This window comes from Lepidochelys kempii, chromosome 8, assembly GCF_965140285.1.
Source record: "Lepidochelys kempii isolate rLepKem1 chromosome 8, rLepKem1.hap1, whole genome shotgun sequence".
Taxonomy (NCBI): Eukaryota; Metazoa; Chordata; order Testudines; family Cheloniidae; genus Lepidochelys; species Lepidochelys kempii.
In genome coordinates, this window is record NC_136387.1 from 46,459,436 (window position 1) to 46,484,935 (window position 25,500).

General features: G+C 45.0%; 1 protein-coding gene across 1 annotated transcript; it reads right to left on the reverse strand.

Moving 5' to 3' along the window:
• Window positions 1–776: 776 nt before the first annotated feature.
• LOC140916542 (flavin-containing monooxygenase 5) lies at window positions 777–24,452 on the reverse strand. Its single transcript, XM_073358195.1, has 8 exons — window positions 24,321–24,452; window positions 17,272–17,460; window positions 14,270–14,432; window positions 12,863–13,005; window positions 11,199–11,398; window positions 8,685–9,040; window positions 6,857–6,929; window positions 777–1,131 (listed from the first exon to the last, which is right to left on the reverse strand). Exons 1-8 carry the CDS (start codon window positions 24,450–24,452, stop codon window positions 777–779), a joined length of 1,611 nt encoding a protein of 536 aa, XP_073214296.1.
• Window positions 24,453–25,500: the final 1,048 nt, after the last annotated feature.

A 25,500-nucleotide genomic window follows, 5' to 3' on the forward strand; every position in this document is an offset into this window, starting at 1 on the left:
GTTTATTTCAAGAAGGTGAAGGAGCCACAATCAATACTTTCGGGCAGATTCTTTGCCTGCTCTGCTCCCTTTGAACCACCCCAGCATGGAAAGTGAGTGGAAACCACCCACTCAAGTCTCTTGCTGAGGGGTTCTCCCGGCATTGGGGAATCTAGAGTGCACGGAGAACCTGCATAGCCAGCCCCTATATCCTCCTCTCCTCAGTGGGCATGCTAGGGATGGATGGAAAGCATAATGTTAAAGCTACCTGCATGCTCTGGGAGGATCCTACCAGACCTGACTTGCAGTGGGCACAGCTGGTGGATCAGTGTGGATCCAGTTGCTAAGTCCACCTGTGGAGGAGGGAAGGACCTGGGCTACTGTGACCCCCAAGGACTCCACTGAGCACAGTCCATTGCACTGAGATCAGGATTTGGGTCTTTGCCTCCTCTTCAGCAGCTACAGTGCAGAGGAGAGAAGGTAGCAACGACCATTTCCAAAGTCCAGGTGTACAGAGAACAAGAGCAGGTTAGTATGGCGCACAGTGGTGAGGTGGTTAGTCCAGCACTCTCTGGTTCCCAAAGATGGATCCAGTGACTCTTGCAAAGCTTCTATTTGTAGCGTACTCACATCTGACATTACCATGACACCTCCAGGCTAGGTAGCTTTGAGCAGGAAGCAAACAATAAGCCATGGAGAGCGAGCACGATAGCGATGCAAAGCAAATGCCAGTTTAACATTACAGCTCTTCTCACTCTGCAGCTGCACAGTGGTCTTGGAGACCAACACATGGATGCTTACAAATAAGCAAAAATGGCAGCAATAAGAACAAACAGGCCCATTATTTTAATGCACAGAGAGGAGACAAGGCAGGTGTCGTTATCAGAGCAGGTTTTCAGAGCCCGAGTTTTTGTGGCCTTTAAGATGCGCTGTCTCTGTGTCAGGATGCTCTTTCTAGCACCATCCCACTTCCCCGGTCCAGTCAGACGGAACTGGGCTGGTGTGCACGGGCCAAACAGCACTTCCAGGGCCAGCTTCGGATCCGTCAGGAAGAGAAACAGCAGGTTGGGTTTCACGCCCAATAGGCAGGCGAGTTCGTCCACACAATCGATGTACTGCACCTGCAGGGTAATGTGCTGGCTCGGGATGTACCTTAGGACAAAGGAGAAAAGCCATATGGACTGGCATCGGTTTGAGGCTGAATGTTTACTCAGACACGTCTGAGACTACTAGGATGAGATCCAGCTCTGACCTTCCCCAAAGGTAAAGATGTTGAGATCTGTGGCATATTGAAAACTATGATCTACTATTTTAAATCAAAGTTAGTCTGCAAATAGCTGGATGAGAACAAGGTGGGTGAGTTGTACCTCTCTGCCTTTGGGAGCAGCCTGCTTTGTGTCGCTCTGCTTTTGGGTTTGTGTGTTATGGTCCTAGATTCTTTAAAATAAAAGTTTTGTTACATTGCTGCCTTCCAACAAGAATATTTGATGTTTTTATCTAACTTCTCTGTGTGCTGTGAAACTTAACAAGATCCAGAACTGGTTTACTTCTTCTGTAGTTCCAATCAAAATTGGACACTGAAATTAATGGAAATATATACATACACTGACTTTAATGGGATTTGGATCAGAACCTATAGTACAGGAAATCTCAGTCAACGAGCCTTTACAGAGACACATGTAGCTCATCAGTCCTAAAAGAGACCACCAGCCACTTGTTTCAGTTGGTGAGCTCATGTACACTTGCTATGTTTCTTCACTCTGTGTAGCTTCTCTGAGCAGGCATGGTATTCAACGTGAATCCTTTGCAGGATCAGGTCCTAACTGCCTATGCAATGGAAGCAGTAAAACTGACAGACATATCATGATGTGAAATGCAAAAACCGAAAAACAAACTAGTTTTCTCTCCTCTCTTTCACCACTGCTCTGAGGTGTTACATGTAAGAATGGGTATAAATACGTGGCTAGATGTGTCATTTTCGAGTTAATTGGGTTCCTTTAATTGAAGACAATCAAATCCTTAGCAAAAACAGTACTAAACAGTTGAGTTACTTTGAACAACCAACTTCTAAACAATTAGCCAACCCATAGAGCAGGTATCTTCCAGTGTACATCACATAAGCAAGGCGTAATCTGTTATCCTTTCTAAAATAAGCACATTGGTCCATACTTACACCTCCTGGAAAGGGTGAGACTGCATTGACCTTTAGTTGCTTCTCAATTAACATTTAAGGAGGCAAAATAGGACTGCCCCAGTTCATGTCTGGACAGGACCCCCAAGTTGATACCCCTATTGTTGTGAAAAACGCCATGTTATTTTAACAACTACAGATGGGCAGGACCTCAGTTTTACATCTCAGCCCAAATGTGGATGTCACAAAGACATACTAACAAGTAAGCTGTTAACTAAGTAACTAGCGAGAAAGACCAAACTGCCTACTGCTGAGCATTTTCTTTTTAATGAGCTTGGTTATCTAATGTAGTTATGAGGAGGAGGGAAAAGCTACTTTATTAAACCTTGGGATGCTTGCTTTTCCAGCCCACTGAATGGACAGGAGGAAGTGTTGCTTGATTGAGAGTTGTGTGATAGTCGTATACATGTGAATAGTAGGGCTGGCCAGAAAACAAAATTTTCTTCTTATGCAAAAAAAATCAGAGTTTTTGTTCTGCAATAGAATGAAAAACTAGTCCTTTCTACGAAAAAACGAGAACTCTCATTCCCCACTCCAGAATAGCCAGTAGCCCAGGGGTGAGAACGTTTGCTTGGAATGTGGGAGATTCTGGTTCAGATCTCTGGATGGAGAATAATACTGATAGGGAAACAAGGCCTCAGTGAAATGAATGAAAATGGTGAAGTGTTTGCTGATTTTGTGGAATGAATGACCTGCTTGTCGGAGGAACTATTTTCCTTACTAATCATAGAATAACTTGTTAAACAGATCTCATTACAGTTCAGTACAAATGAGGAAGAGCTTTAGAGGATGTTATAGCAGGCATGGGAATGGACCATGTATCAGTGGTACCTAACTGGAGAATAAAAGTAACAAAAAAAGAGAACCAAACAGAGATTCCCACGTTGTAACATCACTAATTTGAAATCGACGGCAGCACAAAAGTTTAGATTTGTGCTAGCAAACAGATACCAGGCACTTGAAAACGAAGATGATGGAACAGTAGAAGGCAAATGGGAACATGTAAAGGAAACCTTCACCAAACCCACGATTCAGGAAGAAACTCTACAATGAATCGCGGTTTGAGGAGACATGGCAAAAAATAGAAGAAAGATGTCAAATTAAACAAACTAAATCAAGCAAGAACACAGAAAAAGCCACTCTGGGAGGAACATGCCATGAAGAACAAAGAAATCAAAAAGAGTGCCAAGAACGACAAACAAGATTTTAGAGACAAGATGACAACAGTAGCACAAAGTAACACGCAGACACTGTACGATATCACTAGACCAGTTGTTCTCAAACTTTTTTTTTTGCAGACCACTTGAAAATTGCTGAGGGTCTTGGTGGACCACTTAGTGATCTTTCCAAATATCTGTACCATTAGCTAACTATTGTAAAGCACTTTGGATAAAAGCGCTATTTAAAAAAACCTTAATAATAATAATCAACATTTGTTTGTTCTACAAACAAAAACACACAACTCACATTTTAATATCAGTAGTCTCACCTTTCTAATGCGATGGATGTGCCCTCTCTCTTCCGCTGCGGCATCCCCTCTTCTCACCCCACTGCCCCCTCCCACCTACTCCCTATTCCCCCCAAGGCCACCACCTCACCTTACATGTGCATTTTCTCCAGGGTCCAGGCACCTAATTAGTGGAGCCATGCCTGAATGGCTCCACTAATTAGGTGGGTGGCCCTTCATTGTCTCATTTGCGGCCGCCCAGGCACGCACTTTAGAGGGAACTATCTGCGGACCGCCTGAATGGAGTTTGCAGACCACTGGTGGTCCATGGACCACAGTTTGAGAATCTCTGCACTAGACATTGTCAGGCAGAAAAAACAGATACCAACTGACTAGTCCAAGACAATGAGGGTAACTTAACTACAAACAGCAGAACAATTCAATATATGGAGGTGGTACTTAGGTGAATTACTGAATGGCGAGCCAATGGTTAACCCCACAGATGTAGACGAACATCTGAATGAGGACCTATTACTAGAATAGAATCATAAAATCGTAGGACTGGAAGGGACCTCGAGCGGACATCTAGTCCACTCCCCTGCACTCATGGCAGGACTAAGTATTATCTAGACCAGCCCTGACAGGTGTTTATTGAATCCCCTCTTAAAAATCTCCAATGATGGAGATTCCACAACCTCCCTGGGCAATTTATTCCAGTGCTTAACCTCCCTAACAGTTAGGGTTAGAAGTATAGACAGCAGACAATTGGTTAAAAAGTGGAAAGGCACCAGGTCCAGAAAAAAATCCCAGCAGGGATCTTTAAGGCAGACTTAAAGAACACACTAGACAATTTGATAGGCCTCTTATAAAAGATATGGGAAGAAGAAAAATTACCAAATGAGTGTAAAAGTGATCATATAGTCAAGTTGCCAAAGAAAGGAGACCTCAGTCAGTCCAAAAACTGGAGAGACATTCAGCTGCTGTCCAACCCAAGTAAATCCTTACACACATTATCCTAGACAGGCTAAAGAAAGCAATAGAGTCAGGTAGGGTTCGGACAGGAGAAATCATGCATAGATCGAATAGTAATCCTATGGCTCATCATACAACTGCTGATTGAATGGCAGTCACCACTTTATGTGAGTTTAATAGATTTCCAAAAAGTCTTTGACACAGTGGACAGAACAGTCTTCGAGAAGTTGCTATGCCCCTATGGAGTCCCCCAGCAAACTGAATATCAATGCTTCGATGAGAATATGACATGTCCGGTAATATACAACAGCAAATTGGCCATTCAAAGTAACTGCCAGCATTAGAAAAGGATGTCTTATGTCACTCATGACCTTTCTGCTGATAACGGATTGGGTAGTAAGAAAGAAAACAGAACCACCAATGAATACACTATGGACTTTCACCTAGAAGACCTTGATTTTTGCAGGCAATATCAACCTGTGGTCCCACGTCCACAGAGATATGCAAGCTTAAACACATGTTCTTCAGCCTATGTGTAGTCAGTAGGACTGAAAATCAACACAGAGAAAATGAAAACCACAAGAATCCATACACAACAGCAATAACACTTTCTGGGATTGAGAGTGGAGGTCCAACACTTCACATATCTTGGCAGTATTGTAAGCAAAACAGGTGGAACAGATAAGGACATTAAACCATTAAAGCTGAAACAGCAAAAGCTAGTCATGCCTTCACAACCCTAAAGCTGATCTTTAGAAACAGAAACCTCCCAACTAAACTCTGAATATTTAACACCACTGTAAAGCCTGTCTTAGTGTATTGTGCTGAAACTTGGAGACTTATCAAGACCCTGCTAGCTAAATTCCAAATGTTTATAAACAGCTGCCTTAAACAAAACCTTAATATCAGATGGCCAGAAAAAAAAATTAACAAATGAAGAGCTTTGGAGGAGGATGAAACAGAGACTGATAGGACAGGAAATTATGGTACAAAATGGAGCTAGCTAGGACACATATGGAGGAAAGGACTGAATAAAATAACAAGATAGGCACTGGACTGAGATCTCCAGGCAAGAAGCAAAGAGGTATCCAAGGCCAACTTGGAAACACAACAGGAGCAGAACTGAAAATCATCAAAATGGCATAGGAAGAGACTAAGAAGGCAGTGGTGAAGGCCCTATGTTCCGCATGGAATAAAGAGGTTATAGTAAGCCATGTTCAACTCCCTGCTCCAAATCAGACAGGGCAGGTGTTTGAATCTGAGTCTCCTGCATCTCAGGTTAGGAGACCACTGGGCTAGTGGCTATCCTGGGCTCTCTTCACCGTAAGTGCCACCTTGGAGCCGAGAAAACTTCCAGATGAACTTTTCATTGAAACTTACATTTTGGCGAAGTTTCAGTTTTGATGAATCTGAATTTTCAGATGAAAATCTGTTTTGTCAAAATATTTCCGGCCAACTCTAATAAATAGTCAGTTAATAGATGAGGTGCCACTCAAGAATATCTAGCATAGCTCCTGTGTTTTGTAGGCTCAATAAAAGATACTGAGCACTGGAAATGGCTTCCTTTGTGCATCTCTGTAGATCAGCACTTAATGCTTAACAGATTGGGCCTGATTTGCTTCTCGTTTTCTCTGGTGTGAATTGGGAGTAACCCCACTGAGGTCAATGGAGTAACACTGGAGTAAAAGCAGCGTAAGCAAGATGAGAATCAGGCTCTAAACCTCTATCAACCAGTCTCTAGGCCCTGAGTCCTCAGAAGGTTAACATACGCCACCACAGCATATCCACATTTCCTGCCTGGGACACACAGAAATAGAGATCTGGGTATCTTCCTCCTCCTCCTCTTTTTCCTAGTGTATGACCAAGCTGAAGCAAATTTTGTATTTGTTTGGCACTTGATAGCTAGTAATAGCACCAGTCAGTCAGTCATGGGCAATACAAAACCCAAATTCTGACACTGTGCGGAAGTTGTAGGGATTCTGCGCAGGTGCTGGAAAAGAGCAGCACTAGTGAGAGACACACAACACGTGTGGGCAGGTCCATCTGTAGGGATTGAACTAGGGAACCTAAAACAAAAGGCTCTACTACTTGAGCCAAAGGACACACGCCTTAGCTTGGAGGCGGGAAGAAACTCAAACCTCCTTAGACAGTCCAGCCACTAGGGGGAGGCAGACACACAGCTGCATTACACAAAGAAGCAATGGTTGCCTTGGTCACCATTGCTCACCATGATCAACCTTTTATCATTCTATATAATAGTCTCCTACCGTTTCTCATTCTCTTTTATCTTCTTGGCAATGTCGGCCATCATGTCATCTAGTGAAGGTAACTTAAGCAGACCTGAGAAAGCAGAATATTTTGCGTTTAGACAGGGTGACTCTTTCTGGATCTCCAAGCATTTTACAACCTCTGACAAGGGATGCTTCCCAACACCATTGTGTTTATTTTTACTTGCCCTTTACAGATGGGTAAAATGAAGTGGAGAGCAGTTAAGTGACTTTCTCAAGGTCACACATTGAAGCAGTGGCACAGTTATCCTTACACTGAGCTTCCTATAACCTGAACAGGGAGATAAATCAGAGATTCCATGGTGTTGACTAGGAACCATGCTATCGCACACCTAGTTTATATAGAAGGTGCTCAGTTACTAGGGTGATGGGTGGCAGCACAAAAAAATATAAGCAAGACAGACAGGTGAAGCTGGGGAAAAAAGCCAGGGATCCTGACTTCCATTGTACTGCTCTGCTCACAAGACCACACTTCCCTTCTAATAGGGCACCACTGAACAAGACACCTTCCCCCACTTCACAAGACTGGGAAACTTTTTGTTTTCTCCCTTCCTTTCGCCACATAGTTCAGCTCAGGTGCATCATCTGCTTTATAACACGGTTCCTTTGTTAAATTTTGAAACTGTCAGTGCAGAGAGATGGCAAGTGGCTTATATCTGCCCCGTTTGGGAACTGCTGAGACTCTTGCTACTCTGCTTTAGTGGCTTTAGCAGAGTGCACAAATCCCCAGGGTATAAAAATGGCCTGGCCATGCCTCCTCCTGCCCCCGTTGTACTCAGAGGCTGCCAAGATAGTAGCTTAGCTACAGACCCATCTTCTTATCCAGTTCAGATGGTACCCCTAGGCTAGAGAGTGGCCTGCTAAGTATATGGCCTGTGGCTGGTATTTATGAGGCTGACATGATATATCCAGATTGTTTGAATCTCAACTTCAAACAAAATAAGTTTCTAACCCTGTGACTGCAGAGGTACTTTCCAACCGTAACCTGAATGTAACCAGAGCGGCGATATCTGCAGCTAGCCTGAAAGAATGACTCGGAGGGGTAAACTCCCCTGTTAATCACCTTGTCATGCCAGGTAAAACCCAACAATGACCCTTCAGAGTCAACGTTAACTATTGCGTGGCTGCCCATTTGAGGAAATGGAAGGGGCAAAAGGCGGCGAGAAGCCAAGCAGGGTGGGAATTGAGATTTGCTCCAGGGAAGGACATGCATAGGGAAGAACAGAAGAGAGACAGGAAAGGGGAGAGGAATAGCTAACGAAGGATGATGAAGGAAGAGAAACAAGGAGCACGGGTAGCAGTGGCCTACCAGGAAGTAGATTGACCAAGTGATGAACATAGCAATAAGGCACTGAGAATATAATTGAACGTTAAGTTAGTAAGTAAAGGCTGTATTCACCCCTCAGTGACCCCTCACTGAAATCTGTAACAACAATAGCTCTTACACAGCACTTTTCATTGTTACATTTTGCAAAGGGGGAAGCTCCGCCCCAGAGAGATGAAATGACATGCCCCAGGTCACTGACAGGGCTGGAATGGAACCCAGCATTCCTGAGTCCCTGGCCACCACTCTAGCCAGGCCACATTGCCTCTCTTGATCTGATACCCTGCCCACTGGGCACTATCAAGCATGGATTTCAGCCTTCTCCTTCAAATCAGCCTCACATTGTGTCTATGCTGGTCTATATAGGTTCTCAGACTGGGCTTGTCACTGTAAGTATGGGAGATGCTGAGAAATGTATGGAATGCTGCTGGGAAGTGTCAGCAGAGTGACAAGTGGAGAACCTCTGGTGCCCATTTTCCTTACCCTTAAAGACCCTGGTGGCCCAGCGAGTTTGAAGCTCTGCAATGGGCATGATGGCCCCCAGTGGCTGGAGGAGGCCGATGATAGCCAGCGTGGGCTTCTCCAGGTGTGGAGGGAAGACAAACTTATACAGGGGGACACGGTTGTTGTTGACTTTGAGAATGTTCTCCTCCAAGAAGGGAAAGGAGAAGTTGTATCCTGTGGCAAAGAGCACGATGTCGATGTTCTCCTCCCGGCTCCCGTCCTCAAAAATCACAGCCGTGTCAGTGAACTCCTTCACGTTGGGCTTCATCAGCACCCGGCCAGAAACGATGGCATTGGGCAGGTCGTCCCCCACAATCGGGTACTTGCTGAGAAACCTGTAAGGTCAGGAAGGAGGAGAGAACTGAGTGTGAATAGGCTGTGCTGGGTTAGAACGGTGGAGACTCAAGAGAAGGTCTGATTGCAGTGTGAGTAGCTATACCTGTTCAACCTGTTTGGTAGATCTAAGCTGCAGTTGAGATGTGGGATTGCAGGACTCGTAGAGATACCTGAGCTAGCTTTGCTCTAGCAAACTCAAAGCTCACTAATGTAATAATACTGGGGTAGCTTCAGCAATGCGGGGTAGCAGTACCGGCAACCCACTCAAATATGTGCCTGGGGTGGGGGTTGTACTCAGAAGGCTAGTCCCTTCACTGCCCCCACTGCCATGGCAACATTGCTATTGCTACCCGTCCTCTTCCCACATTCTTCCCTTCCATTGCTTGCAATGATCTAACTAGAGCAAAGCTATCTCAGATCTGCCCGCCTGAGCTGCAATCACACCTCCCGATGGCAGTGTAGACACAGCACAAGTAACAACAGCAATGAAAGCAGGGTGACACAGGATTGCACTCTTACTTATTTTGGGTGCTTACTCAGGTTGCTAGCTAGCCTGTCCTGAAGCCTTTTCTGCCATATCTTCACTACCGTCGTTACATCTGCGTGCTAGATTAAAGCTAGCGTGGGTATGCCTACCTGGGCTACAGCCACACCTGTGCTTGCAGTGTAGGCATATGCTAAGGCTAGAATGGTCAGAGGTACTAGATTTATTAGGCACCCTGTCGCAAGGTGCAGCTGTCCCTGAGCACCATCTGCTGGTTGAGGGTCCCGACACTTACTACTCCGACACCATTTTAGCACAGAAAGCACCTATGTGTAGGTTTATTTACTAGTCTTTCAAATAACTGCCCACAATCTTCAAGCAAACCTTAATGTCCCACTTCTCTGCACTGAGTTCTTCAGGGACTCAACTCCCTCTTCCAGGGCAAAGACCCTCATTGTTCCTTTGCCAGTGAAAGTCAACTAAAATGATAGCCTCCTATCCCAGGGTAATCACAGTCTTTCCCAGTCCGTATCTGCCACTCTGTGGTGCTACCTTCTTTCCAACGGGTTCCAAGCAGCTTCCTCCTGTTACTTCTGGTTCTTTACTTCTGGAGACACAAGCCATGGGCCACCTCCCAGGAGCCTGGCCTTGCCCCAGGGCCTATCCTAGCTCCTTTCTGGAGCTGCCCATTTGCCACATTCTTCCCTCCCTGCAGCTTTCTTCTTGCTCTTAACTCCGGCGTCATCCTGCCCCTCATTTGGACCCAGGCTCAGTCTTCAGGGGAGTGGACCCACTTCACTTACAGTGGCTGGCCACCCTGTGCCCAAGAGGTAGAGTGCCTAACCCCCTTGGGGGGCTTTGAACTTCTCTGCCCAAGTTCTTGTAGACATGCTAGTTGTCTAGTGCTTAGTGCAGGGAATTTAGAGAGAGGACTCCGGATTTCTGCTCCTGGCTCAGCCAGTGTCTTGCTTTCTGACCTTGGGCAAGAAACTTAAAAGTCTGTGAGGGATGGACTTGAGCTGCAAAGTTCAGCCCTTGATCCAGAGTCTGTGAGCATTCCTGTCCCGGGCTATGGATCTTCACCCTGTGGGCATCATTTTACCAGCCTGTGAAATGGGAACAGCACCACTCACCTCCCTCACAGGAAGTTTGTGAGGCCTCATTCAACCACGCCGAGTACAAGAACAAGACACTATGCACATGCTCACGTGACCAGCCCCTCCCGCTGCTGAGGTGACACTATTTTTAGTGTGGTAATTTGACCAGAGCTAGCGCGGGTACCTCTACTTGAGCTGGGAATTACCTCCCCAGTTTGAAGTGCAAAGTCACATGTTACAGTGTGGCCAGGTCTTGTGATTTTATTGTGAGTCTCATGATATTAGAGGTTTTTCTACAAGCTCAAGCTGCAGGAGTTAAGTGATCAGGCGGGCACCTCAGCTTTTCTTAAGAAAAAGTAAGTCTCTAGCCCTCATGGTTGTGAGGAAAAGCTGGAAAACATGATCCAAATGCACCCTAAAACCTAAAATCCCATTGACTTTCAGTGAGACTTTGGCCCTAAAGTTCCTAAGTCACTTTTGAAAATGGGACTTAAGAAACTAAGTCACTTAGTAGTTTTGGAAAATTTTACCCATAAAATGCCCATGGCTGGGAGAGTCCTGAAACAGAGGCATTACCTGAATTGAGGTTTCAGTCCATAGTTTTCATGGTTAAACCTCGCATTCAGTTTGTTCTCCCCCCACCGGTTCATCAGGTACAAAGGGATGACGTGGCGCAACAGATTTTTAAAGCGTGTGAAGTGTACCACGTCGAGGGGGAAGCCGTTGTCAGAGACGCGATTCACCACCCAGGCGCCTGTCCTGGTGCTGAGAAATACCTGCCGGAAGAGATGCAGAAATGCAACAGGTCAGGGCTTTTGGTCTTTGTTCTGTGCTTGTACCTTTCTGCTTGCGAGGTGCACGCTACTTGGGGTTAGTTTCATTGCTAAGCAAGTAGTATCATTTGGGGATATCATGGTGCAATGGCCTGGCCTGTCTTTGTATGTGAATAAAAATAAGTATGTTTTACACACACACACAAAAAAAGACAAAATGGATCCAATCTTACAGTCCTTCTTCAGACAAAAATCCCACTGAATTAATTTATTATCATCATTTGTATGATTATCATCATTTGTATGATCAAACATTTGAAGACAGTTTTCACTCCAGAGAGCTTGCAGTTTAGAATGAGGACAACACATGACCAGTGAATGAAAGAGACACATGGAAAGGGAGGGAGGTGGGATACGGTAACAGTAAGATGAACAGGTTTTGCATATCAGACAGTAATTTCTGCTTGCCACTTGCTTAGGGAAAACTCTCATTGAGATGGCCAAGTAAAGATTAGGACACTGCAGGATTGGGCCCATTTTAAAAGACTAAGGACAAAATTCTTCTCTCAGATTCACCCAGTAATTCTGACTGTGGATCTCCTACAGAATTAGGGTGAGCACAGCAGCAGAGAGGAGATCCACTGAGTGGACCCAACAGTAGAATTTTGCTCCAATTTGTTACTCCCTCTTTTAAGTGTGGCTGTAACTAAATCAGTTTTCCCAAATAAATGCCCAGGAATTCCTTAGGAGCTATGCTTCTCTTTCCCAGTATGGGGGAACCCTAGCGGATGTTTGTGGTACTTCTGGGAATCAAACAAGGGGACAATAAGCCATACTGAATATCTGAAATCACTTTGGTTTAGAACACTGCGCCTTTTCTTTTACTTACAGCTTCCTGGACGTAAATTGCAATCTGAAGACCTTAAGAGGTCATCTGGTATCCTACAGCAATGGTCCAAAATACTGCCTCTTACAGTAGACCCTGATCCGAAGTTCACTGAAGTCAGTGGGAGCCTTTCCACTGACTTCAGTGGGACTCAGGTTGGGTCCAAGCTGTGTTATGCACTAAAGTGACTTTAAGGCTAAGATGTATTTGTAAAGTTAGACCAGTTACAATTGCTGCCTTCTTACCATTTGCATGGCAGTGGGTATATAATGAGTTGCATGCACTGTTAGCATGGGGCTGGGCTGGGCACACATGGTGTACATCGGGAATAAATTTAGCTCTACAACTTGCAATTATATTATTGGGCCACTACTGTATAGTACTGTCCTTACATGATGCAAGATGAAGATTCACTGCGAATGGAACTTGTGCAGTCATATCAGAGGCAGAATAGGAAGAAAAGTCTTGAGCAGAGACTCGGATAAGAACAAGTCTTATTCATACCCAGTAGCTAAATAAAACACCTCAGCACCATCCAACCTGTGAGGCTAAAATTGCTGGAAGGTGATAGCCAACAGTACCTGTTTGGTTGTGTGACTGAGATCCAAACTAATGTCTACTCCAGAATTTCCCAAGCCAACCACAACTATTCTCTTGTCCCGAAATTCTTCTGGATACTTGTATTCCCGGCTGTGCATTATTTTTCCTTTAAACTTCTCTACACCTGCAAGGGGAGAAGAAACCAGAAGGTGAAACCTCAGCCAGGAAGTCATTATATAAAAAAAGAGCACTTCTACACCTGGCCAAGATGCATCTCCAGTGCCTGGAGAGGGTGTGAGAAAGTCCATGGAGAGGCTCTGGATAAGGGAATATCTCCATGCGGGACAACAGTATCTCTAGGGTCATTACGAGGGTGTGTGTATGGTTTTTAGATCCACACACAGCAGATCTACATGCCTGGAGGGAGGAGAGCAGCAGGCCATAACCAAAACTTCTCTCAGACCTAACTATAGCTGGATGTTGCCCAGAGACGTGGGCACCCAAAACTTTGTTTCTGATTCAAAGGCTTGGAATCCATCTCTCCCACCCCAGCTCCCTCAGTTTCCAGGAGCAGAGCCCTTCTAACTGGATGTTGCTTTTGGGTTAAGGATTCAAAGATTTTTGCCCTTGGCACAAAATGGGACAAGTCCTAGGGAAGGACAATATACATGAGCAGGGTGTGCTTCTACTGACCCTGCCTCCCTCTATAGTTTGACTTGGCTCAAAATAAGGTGAAGATTTCTAACCATCTGAAGAGTGAAGTTCTGGAACAGCCTCTCAAAGGGAGCAGTGGGGGCAAAAGACTTAACTGGCTTCAAGATTGAGCTTGATAAGTGTATGGAGGGATGATATGAGATGAGCTTACAATGGCATCTGGCTCATTGGTGACTGCTGGTAGCAAAAATCCCCAACTGCTGGAGATGGGACACTAGATGGGGAGGACTGAGTTACTACAGAGAATTCTTTCCCAGGTATCTTCCTGGTGGGTCTTGCCCACATGCTCAGGGTCTAACTGATCACCATATTTGGGGTCGGGACTCGCAGAGACCCTGGGGGGAGGGGGTTCGCCTTCCTCTGCAGCGTGGGGCATGGGTCACTTGCAGGTTTAAACTAGTGTAAATGGTGAATTCTCTGTAACTTGAAGTCTTTACTTCATGATTTGAGGACTTCAGTGACTCAGCCAGAGGTTAGGGGTCTATTACAAGAGTGGGTGGGTGAGGTTTTGTAGCCTGCAATGTGCAGGAGGTCAGACAGGAGGATCAAGATGGTCCCTTCTAGCCTTAAAGTCTGAGTCCATGAGCTGAATTCCTTTCAAAAGATTCACAAGCTCTAGGGCTGCGCAGCCACCTAAATAGCTCCCTTATCTCAACCACTGCAGCCCGTTCATTCCCAGTTAGAGCAGGTCACATCCCAATCACCACGAGACTTGATACTTAGTATCCACTGACCTGGGAAGCATTCCAGGGGTAAGTAAGGATCTATGTGGTGGCCAGTGCAAACCAAAATGGCATCGAAGATGGCCGAATTCTGCTTCCCGACTGTCTCTGTGATAACATCCCACTGGCCAGTGGTGGAAAAATCGGAGCATTTTCTTACACTGAGCACACTTGTCTAGAAGAAAAGCAGACAGCCCCTTACTTTGGTTTGGCTTTATTTTGTTCCTCTATTCATGCTGAAGCATGCGGTATGAGAAAGCCAAGATACCACATACTCAAAGAAGAAGCCACATACCCAAAGCCCGTCAGGCAAAGGAGAACTGTCTGAATGACAGCTTACGCAGGCGTAGCTGGAGGCATGGAGAAAAGTACAGGGAAACCAGTATACGTGTACTAATATACCGGGTACCAGCCATCACAGTTTTGGGGTAACTGAACCTTTGACACCCCCCTTCATGGGCTGCTCAAGGAATACCCCATATCACCTCCCTCTGGGAAGAGACCTGCATCCTTCCTAGAAACCATGAACAGCCCGTCTGCACTTTCCTGTGTCTCTCTCTCCGCAGGTCTGACTAAAGTCCAGCCCTTGTGCTTTGCTCCCTCTCCAGGATCTATGACCAGCATATGCCAGCGGTTATCAGTAACCGGAGAGCGCTTTCAAAGCAGAGTACATTTATTTTAGGGTACACGCATTACAGAGTAAATATAAAATAACAAAAAGAGTCTAAATGCATATTTAAGCTTGCCAGTTTCCCCATCAGTCCTGGCAGATTCCAGTCCTTTCTATGGGTTTGGTCCCCCCTTGTACATAAGGTCACATCCGTTTGTTGGATTAAAATAAAGGCTTCTCTATCAAATCAAGCTGGCCCTCTATATCCCAAGCTCTGATTCCTGGCTCTCTTGAGCCTGACTTGAACCAGTGTATGAAAACCACCCGAGCGGCTGATTCTTTGCTGGAGCTATTTACAGCTCCTGGGACTTCATAATTACCCACCCACTCCTGGATTCTAGGTCCTGGACAGAGTTTGGTAGACCTGCCCAACCAGCCAGATGACAATCCTTGGCTCACAGAAATCTAGATAACATGTACAGGTAACATTCAGGAAGTTAATGCAACAGTCCCCCAAGATACTGCATGTGGTTGTAAATATCTGTCATACAAGCCCTGAAAAATGGGGGCTTACGTGCAGAAGTAGTACATCTGGAGGGCGTGCAACCCCAAAGCTATGTCAAGGCTGAGGTTTCTTTGTAGAACATGGTCAGTTGCAATTTCTGCAGCCTCATCATTTGCATGGGCAGTGGGAGACTCACACTCAGCGTGCAAGGCTGGATAGATCATTACTACTAATCATACCACTACTAAGTGCTTCACCAACATTAAAATTGCAGGATCCCCTTCACCCCCTGCCGAAGCACACCCTGTTGGGGGGTGAAATGCAGCAACTATCTAACATTGCACAAGCAAACAATGAGGCAACAGCACAAGAAGTGAAGAAAGTAAGTGCATCCAATTAAAACGGCAATTAAGGGAGGGTAAGGAGAATGTGAGTAATTCAGGACATCAGAGCTAACAACTTGCTCTTGGGGACTGTGTCATGGAATTGTTGATGACCGCAGTTGGTCTGGGGCTTGGTTTTCACTTCTCATCAGAAAAGTTATTTGTCATTGAAGTTTTTTTGGGGGGTGTGACGCTGGCAGACCAGGTGCCTGCTCAGGCCAAGGCCCCAAGGCCAACTGAACACTGACAGATGCATAGCTGGAAACCAGTCTGGCTCACCCGTGTGTTAGTATTGTGAAAATAGGTATTCGAGTTACAAGAATGTGTTTAGTGCTTGGATTTTATTGAAAGCTTGCAAGTTGCTGCCTGCATTCATCTCACTTATAACATCTGTATTCAATGTCATAAGGTAATATTTAGTGTTTGTTCTGTAACTGTAAATCACCAGACAGGAGAGAACTATTAATGAGACTGAAATACAAATTTCCAACAGGAGGTGTTATGCGCTGCCCATCAAACGAAGACCCATCAACACTAGAAAAACCATTGTGGAACATCAGAGGACAAAAGACTGTGTTAATTACTCTCCCTAGTGAAGAGCTGTGCAATTGAATTCCTTCCAACAGCTGAATCTGCAACTCAACACAGAAGAGGGAAGGAATAAAAAGCTCTAACAAGGAGGAACTGTCTTTTATGCTTCTTGGTCTCTGAAGGGCAAGGATTACTACACATGAGCAAAAGATTCCCAGGCCTGGCTTAGCTCTAAGGGTATATCAAGCTTGTTTATCATAAAAGCTTCTATTACAAATAAGTTTCAAAAAGTGTGTCTATGTTTACCTGCTTCAACCTTGTAAATAACTATCTAAAGATTTATTAACTAGGAAAAGGAAATAGTTTGTTATAGGATTGGCTACAAATGTTGGCTTTGGTATGAGATCGAAGGTGCAACTGACCTGGGATAAGTAACTGATCCAGGGAGTTACCTGAATATTGTTCTGATTTTTGGTGGAAGGCAAAAGGCAAGCTTGCCTAGGTGGCAAGATAGATCGGAGTACCCAAGGGGACTGTCTGTGGCTCCATGTTAAGGCTGTTAAAATGCCTGAGGAGTTTACACTTGATACATGGTTGATGAAATCTAAGTATAGACCTCACAGCCAGTTTGGGGCTTGTGCCCTGCTACTTAACAGTTGTTCTGAGGTTGGTACTCATGCTCATGAACCACTGCAGGACAACTTGACAGAGGAGCAGGGCAGGAAAATCTTTTTGAGTAGCTCTAGACGTGCTATCTATTACTACTATCCAGCCTTCCAGGAGAGCTGATGTAATTAAGTTTTGCTGAAATATCACCACACAAGACCTTGTTTGGTGACCGTGTCACATAATGCCATATGTGATAATATCGCAGCATCCCCTGCAAGGTCATCAAATGGGTGGTATTTTACTGGGATTAGGGGGAGCAGTTAGCCCCCAGAGCTGCACTTGACTTCCACCCCCCCAAAGAGATGTCATTTCTTACCTGAAAGCGTATGCATCGGAGAAGATCAAAATGCTCGGCGTACATCCTGAAGTAGTCCATGACTTTGCTGTTGTGCATGTAGTTGGGGTAGTCCTCTGGGATAGGGAAATCGCTGTAACCCATCATTTCCTTGGAAGTGTTAATGGTCACAGATTTATAAATACTGGCTTTCCAATCCGTATCACACTCCTGCAGGAAACAACAAAACCAGGACAGGAGTTTCAAATAACTAGTCCGGAGGCAATACAGAAAAGGTTCACCATTCAAGTTTGCTTGACATAAAAACATCCCAAAGTTGAGATGCTTAACTCAACCTGTTTCACGAATCTGAAAATCTAGGCTGCAAATTTTATGAGGACAGATATGCTTACAACATTTCACCACTTCCAATTCCAGGCCCAGCTGGGACCCAGAAGGGAAGAAGCAATGCAAAAAAGAATGAGCAAACATTTCTAAACCTGTCTGGCTTGGATGTGATGTGTGTGATGTTTTAGAGGGAATGGGAGTTTTGTTTCAATGGACGCTGTTCACCTTTCGCTGTGAATACTACCCTTGGAAATGGAGCGAAACCTGAAGATTTCAGTCAAGATTGTGGGCACCATATGTTTACAACAGAGGGAAAAACTGGAGTCATTGGGAGAATTTGTCAATAGCTGAACAGGAATTTATGTCGTCCCCCACCCCCTCCATTATATAAGAATTCTGAAAACTCCTTATATCATTCTTGACAAAAATAGTCATTCAACCCCCCTTCCCCCAATCCAATCTTACAGGGGTAGTACTCAACAGGACTTAAACCACTACAGGTGAAGGTCAGGAATTTTCAAGCTCACATGTATCCTGTGGGATTTGAAATTCCCCTCAAAACTATGCCTTCCTGAAAGTAAAGACCAATATTGTTCACTAGGGCTTCCAGCCGATAGATACTAAATATTCCAAACAATTTGGCTGTGCTGCATTACTGTCTCAGAAATCTTATTCAATCAGGTGGTAGCTACTGTATCTCACATAGAATATACTTAAAACGATCACCTTTAGAATGAAATCAAGACAGATGTTTTGTTTTAGCTAGAGTTTTTTAGATTGTAAAAGTCATTTGCAGCTCTCCAAAGCACAGGAAAACAGAGAAAGGGCCCATTACGTAGTGGAAACCAATATCTCTGGATATAAACAACATGCCTAGTTATTGTTCATGTTTTAAGAGGTGAACTGACCTCCATGTTTAGAAGGAATGTCCCCCGGGGCATACTGACAGGACATGGATATTTGCGACTTTTCACTTTCATTCAAGGATCTCAGTATTGCATGACCATTAAAAAATAAAACCTCATATCACTCCTGGAAGGTAGGGAAATATTATCCTCACTGTTAAAGAGGAGTACAAAAGAATAGCACAAGCATGAAGGGACAAAATCAGAAAAGGCACAAAATGAGTTACATATAGCAAGGCACATAAAAGGCAATAAAAGAGGTTCTTTAAATACACTAGGAGCAAGAGAAAGATGAAGGAAAATGTAGGTTCTCTACTTAGTGAGAAAAGATTGCTAATAACTGATGACATCGAAATGGTTGAGGTGTCCAATGCCTATTTTGCTTCAGTCTTTGCTAAAAAGGTTAATGGTGACCAGATATTCAGAACGATTATCATCATCAATGCCTTCGAAACAAGCAGGGAGAACTGGAGGTCCTGGTGATGTCAAGGAACTATGACATGATCGGAATAACAGAGACTTGGTGGGATAACGCACATGACTGGAGTACTGTCATGGATGGTTATAAACTGTTCAGGAAGGACAGGCAGGGCAGAAAAGGTGGGGGAGTAGCCCTGTATGTAAGGGAGCAGTATGACTGCTCAGAGCTCCGGTACGAAACTGCAGAAAAACCTGAGTGTCTCTGGATTAAGTTTAGAAGTGTGTGCAACAAGAGTGATGTAGTGGTGGGAGTCTGCTATAGACCACCGGACCAGGGGAATGAGGTGGATGAGGCTTTCTTCCGGCAGCTCATGGAAGCTACTAGATCGCATGCCCTGATTCTCATGGGTGACTTTAATTTTCCTGATATCTGCTGGGAGAGCAATACAGCGGTGCATAGACAATCCAGGAAGTTTTTGGAAAGCGTAGGGGACAATTTCCTGGCGCAAGTGCTAGAGGAGCCAACTAGGGGGGGCGCTTTTCTTGACCTGCTGCTCACAAACCGGGTAGAATTAGTGGGGGAAGCAAAAGTGGATGGGAATCTGGGAGGCAGTGACCATGAGTTGGTTGAGTTCAGGATCCTGACGCAGGGAAGAAAGGTAAGCAGCAGGATACGGACCCTGGACTTCAGGAAAGCAGACTTCGACTCCTTCAGGGAACGGATGGCCAGGATCCCCTGGGGGACTAACTTGAAGGGGAAAGGAGTCCAGGAGAGCTGGCTGTATTTCAAGGAATCCCTGTTGAGGTTACAGGGACAAACCATCCCGATGAGTCGAAAGAATAGTAAATATGGCAGGCGACCAGCTTGGCTTAATGGTGAAATCCTAGCGGATCTTAAACATAAAAAAGAAGCTTACAAGAAGTGGAAGGTTGGACATATGACCAGGGAAGAGTATAAAAATATTGCTCGGGCATGTAGGAATGTTATCAGGAGGGCCAAATCGCACCTGGAGCTGCAGCTAGCCAGAGATGTCAAGAGTAACAAGAAGGGTTTCTTCAGGTATGTTGGCAACAAGAAGAAAGCCAAGGAATGTGTGGGCCCCTTACTGAATGAGGGAGGCAACCTAGTGACAGAGGATGTGGAAAAAGCTAATGTACTCAATGCTTTTTTTGCCTCTGTTTTCACTAACAAGGTCAGCTCCCAGACTGCTGCGCTGGGCATCACAAAATGCGGAAGAGATGGCCAGCCCTCTGTGGAGATAGAGGCGGTTAGGGACTATTTAGAAAAGCTGGACGTGCACAAGTCCATGGGGCCGGACGAGTTGCATCCGAGAGTGCTGAAGGAATTGGCGGCTGTGATTGCAGAGCCATTGGCCATTATCTTTGAAAACTCGTGGTGAACCGGGGAAATCCCGGATGACTGGAAAAAGGCTAATGTAGTGCCAATCTTTAAAAAAGGGAAGAAGGAAGATCCTGGGAACTACAGGCCAGTCAGCCTCACCTCAGTCCCTGGATAAATCATGGAGCAGGTCCTCAAAGAATCAATCCTGAAGCACTTGCATGAGAGGAAAGTGATCAGGAACAGCCAGCATGGATTCACCAAGGGAAGGTCATGCCTGACTAATCTAATCGCCTTTTATGATGAGATTACTGGTTCTGTGGATGAAGGGAAAGCAGTGGATGTATTGTTTCTTGACTTTAGCAAAGCTTTTGACACGGTCTCCCATAGTATTCTTGTCAGCAAGTTAAGGAAGTATGGGCTGGATGAATGCACTATAAGGTGGGTAGAAAGCTGGCTAGATTGTCGGGCTCAACGGGTAGTGATCAATGGCTCCATGTCTAGTTGGCAGCCGGTATCAAGTGGAGTGCCCCAAGGGTCGGTCCTGGGGCCGGTTTTATTCAATATCTTCATAAATGATCTGGAGGATGGTGTGGATTGCACTCTCAGCAAATTTGCGGATGATACTAAACTGGGAGGAGTGGTAGATACGCTGGAGGGGAGGGATAGGATACAGAAGGACCTAGACCAATTGGAAGATTGGGCCAAAAGGAATCTGATGAGGTTCAATAAGGATAAGTGCAGGGTCCTGCACTTAGGACGGAAGAACCCAATGCACAGCTACAGACTAGGGACCGAATGGCTAGGCAGCAGTTCTGCGGAAAAGGACCTAGGGGTGACAGTGGACGAGAAGCTGGATATGAGTCAGCAGTGTGCCCTTGTTGCCAAGAAGGCCAATGGCATTTTGGGATGTATAAGTAGGGGCATAGCGAGCAGATCGAGGGACGTGATCGTTCCCCTCTATTCGACATTGGTGAGGCCTCATCTGGAGTACTGTGTCCAGTTTTGGGCCCCACACTTCAAGAAGGATGTGGATAAATTGGAGAGAGTCCAGCGAAGGGCAACAAAAATGATTAGGGGACTGGAACACATGAGTTATGAGGAGAGGCTGAGGGAGCTGGGATTGTTTAGCCTGCAGAAGAGAAGAATGAGGGGGATTTGATAGCTGCTTTCAACTACCTGAAAGGGGGTTCCAAAGAGCATGGCTCTAGACTGTTCTCAATGGTAGCAGATGACAGAACGAGGAGTAATGGTCTCAAGTTGCAGTGGGGGAGGTTTAGATTGGATATTAGGAAAAACTTTTTCACTAAGAGGGTGGTGAAACACTGGAATGCGTTACCTAGGGAGGTGGTAGAATCTCCTTCCTTAGAGGTTTTTAAGGTCAGGCTTGACAAAGCCCTGGCTGGGATGATTTAACTGGGAATTGGTCCTGCTTTGAGCAGGGGGTTGGACTAGATGACCTTCTGGGGTCCCTTCCAACCCTGATATTCTATGATTCTATGATCAAGGGGGAAGGAATTCAAGCTGAAACAGGGAAAGAACGGGATAAAGCATATTTCAATAAAGTTACATGTTGTCTAGTCAGCAGGACCTAATGGAATTCATTCAAGGGTACTTAAGGAACTAGCTGAAGCAATCTCAGAACCATTAGCAATTATCTTTCAGAACTCATGGAGGACAGGTCAGGTCCCAGAGGACTGGAGAAGGGCAAATGTAGTACCTATCTTTAAAAAGGGAAACAAAGATGACCGTGGGAATTATAGACTGGTCAGCCTACCTTTGATATCAAGAAAGATAGTGGAACAAATGTTTAAACAATCAATTTGTAAGCATCTAGAGGGTAATAGGGTTATAAGGAATAACCAGCATGGATTTGTCAAGAACAAATCATACCAAACCAACTTAAAATTTTCATCTGTAACATGATTATTGGCTTAGCAGATAGGGGGCAAGCATAGTCATGATATATCTTGATTTTAGTAAGGTTTTTGACTCAGTGCCACATGACATTCTCATAAGCAACCTAGGGAAATGTGATCGAAATTAAATTGCTATGAAGTGGGTGCTCAACTGGTTGAAGGACCACACTCAAAGAGAAGTTATCAATGGTGTGCTGTCAAACTGGGAGGGTCTATCTAGTGGGATCTTTCAAGGGTCAGTCCTGGCTCTGGTATTATTCAATATTTTCATTAATGACTAGAATAACAGAGTGGATAGTATGCTTATAAAATTTGCAGATGTCATCAAACTGGGAGGGGTGAAAGCACTTTGAAGGACATGAGTAGAATTCAACACGATCTTGACAAACTGGAGAATTGGTCTGAAATTAACAAGATGAAATTCAATAAAGACAAGTACAAGGTACTTCATTTAGGAAGGAAATACCAAATGGCAAACTATAAAGTGGAGAATAACTGGCTAGGTGGTAATACTGCTGAAAAGGATCTAGGGTTCACAAATTGAATATGAGTCAACAATGTGATGCAGCTGTGAAAAAAAATCTAATATTCTGGGATGTATTAACAGGAGTGCCATAAGTAAGTAAGTCTTACTGTACTTGGCATTGGTGAGGCCTCAGTTGGAGTAGTGTGTCCAATTCTGGGCACCACACATTAGGAAAAATATGCCCAAATTGGGGAGAATCCATTGGAGAGGAAACAAAAATGATCAATGGTTTAGAAAACCTGACCTGTGAGGAAAGATTTAAAAAACTGGTCATGTTTAGTCTTAAGAAAAGACGACTGAGCAGGGGACCTAATAACAGCCTTCAAATATGTTAAGGGCTGTTATAAAGAAGACATGGAGCAATTGTTCTCCATGTCCACTGAAGGTAGGACAAGTTGTAATGGACTTAGATCTGCAGAAAGGGAAATTTAGGTTAGATAGTAGGAAAAACTTTCTAACTATAAGCATACTTAAGCGCTGGAATAGGCTTTCCATGGAGGTTGTGGAATCCCTATCGTTAGAGTTTTTAAGAATGTGTTGGACAAACACCTGTCGGGGACGGTCTAGGTTTACTTGATCCTGCCTCAGCAAAAGGGGCTGGACTTGATGATCTCTTAAGGTCCCTTCCAACCCGACATGTCTATGATTCTATTATTGTAACTGGTGGGGAAATGGAGACAAAGCAAGATCACACAGGAAATGTGCGGGAGAGCAGGGATCAAAACTCCAACATCCTGACTCCCATGCCTATGCTCTAGCCACATGTCCCTCCTAGGTTCATGCCAATAAGGTATGTATTAGAGTTTGCTGGAAAGTGCTTTTTCTCCTCCCTGCTTCCCACGACAAATCATTTAATGAATGTGATGGGGTGAAGCGCCTAGAAAGCAAGGAGTGAGGGAAAGAGCTGATTGGCTGGATGGGCTGTCAATCACCCAGAGAGACCAGGTGGAGACATCCCCATTGCCTGAAAAGGATTCTGGGTGGTGAAGCCCTCTGTAAAACTCCTTGTCTTCCAGCTGGTAGTCAGAGTTGCGGGGGAAGTGTCATCTGGAGGAAGCTGGGCCTGCTGGAGTTGTGTTATGGAAGGTATTCCTGGTGGTGCTCCCTCCCCCTGCCCTTTTTAATTTAAAATCAACCTTGGTATTTTTTTAAAATCCCTTTGAACGCCATCTCACTGCTTCATCCTTGCCGTTGATGATCACCACCACAGTCAAACCCCCAATTTTCCTTTGAAAAACCATATTGATAGAAAATGTTTGACCAGCCCTAGTAGGCATACCTTACTCAATTCACTTCCCATAATAGCATGGTTCTTGGGCATTGGTGGATCTCACTTATCCCCAGAGTCCTCTCTTCCCTTCTTCATTTATGACATTAAAAAGGTATACGCCGAGAAAAGTCATGCAGCAAGTAGTCTCCTTTGTATGGGAAGCCCACTCTGATTTGAGGAACAACACTGCTGTGTGTATTGCCCCATGGAGAATAGGCATTTTTCAGTGTAGTCAGCAATCTCGCTGCTCACTTCTATTTCAGAAGGGACATGTCTAGTTGTGCAGGAAGAACTGGAGTATTCCAAACCCCTTGGCTTACTATGCTGTCTATAATGCAAGACCCTGGAGACAAACTCAACTTACCTGGAACCGCCACAGTCCCCCGATGTCTTCACTTCTCTCAAAGCATGTTGGTTGGAGTCCTTCATCTAAACAACATTTAAGGGCTGTTAGGCCGCTGGCCCCTGCTCCAATAACTGCAACTCTTTTTGCCATAGACTTCTGTGTTGGGGAGGATAAAGCAGAGTCAATCCATCCCTGAGTAGTTCAGCTTCCATTCTCATCATCCAAGCCCAGTCTTCACACTGCCTTACCTGAGTTTGCCAAGGGAGGGCTGTAGCAACAACAGGCTTTTGAGGACTTCAGTCAAATATTTTAATTAATATTTAATTAAAGTCCCTTTAATTAAGGTTGTTTTTACCTCATCGCCACTTGAGCAGAGAAAACCAATTTGGGGTAGTTTAAAAACTTTTATTCAAGAGCATAAACAACTAGAAGGTTAACTCATTTCATAGGCTTCCCTGAAGTACTAAACAACATGAGAATTAGATTGAAATTACAATGTTCAATCTGGTATTTAGCTGCAACACTCTGAGCACCTTTTCCAGACCTGAAGAAGAGCTCAGTGTAGCTTGAAAGCTTCTCTCTCTCAGCCAACAGAAGTTGGTCCAATAAAGGATATTACCTCACCCACCTTGTCTCCCTAATATAAATCAAGCTAGCCAGTTCAAGGAGTTAACAACAACACAAACCACAAGTGGTTAACTAAAGGCAGACTAATAGGAGAACAGCAACTGGTCAAACATGAGTACAATCAGTGCATGAGTACAATCAGTAATCAAATGGCAAAGTTAACTTACACCAGTGATTGAAATGGCTTACCTGGTCTTTCTATCTATACTTTCCCTTGCTGGAAAAAATCAGTTAAGGTTTGGAGCTTTCCATATCATGAAAAGTCATCCCAGGGTCGGTGGCAGGAGTCTCAAACATGTGGCCTCCGGGGCTATTTTCTGCGGCCTGCCAGCTCCCCACGGCCCCCAGCATTTACCTAGAGCGGCTCCGGCTCGGCGTGCACCGGGGACAGGACAGGCCCCCTCCTTCCCTGCACCGCTCCAGGAAGCTGCCGGGGAGTGGGGGGGCACAGGGGTCTGTGTGTTGCCCTGGCCGCTCCTCTAGGTATCTCTCCCAAAGCTCCCATTGGCCGGGAATGGGGAACTGCGGCCAATGGAAGCTTCGGGGGAGGTACCTGGAGGAGCGGCCAGGG

What these genes read in the sequence shown, in the direction of transcription:
- LOC140916542 (XM_073358195.1), bottom strand. Translation starts at nt 24,452, where the DNA reads ATGGCAAAAAGAGTTGCAGTTATTGGAGCAGGGGCCAGCGGCCTAACA. An exon ending in GGGGACTGTGGCGGTTCCAG is followed by an intron (nt 17,461 to 24,320) that starts GTAAGTTGAGTT and finishes TGTTTCCTGCAG; the next exon opens with GAGTGTGATACGGATTGGAA. An exon ending in TCCGATGCATACGCTTTCAG is followed by an intron (nt 14,433 to 17,271) that starts GTAAGAAATGAC and finishes CTTTTCTTCTAG; the next exon opens with ACAAGTGTGCTCAGTGTAAG.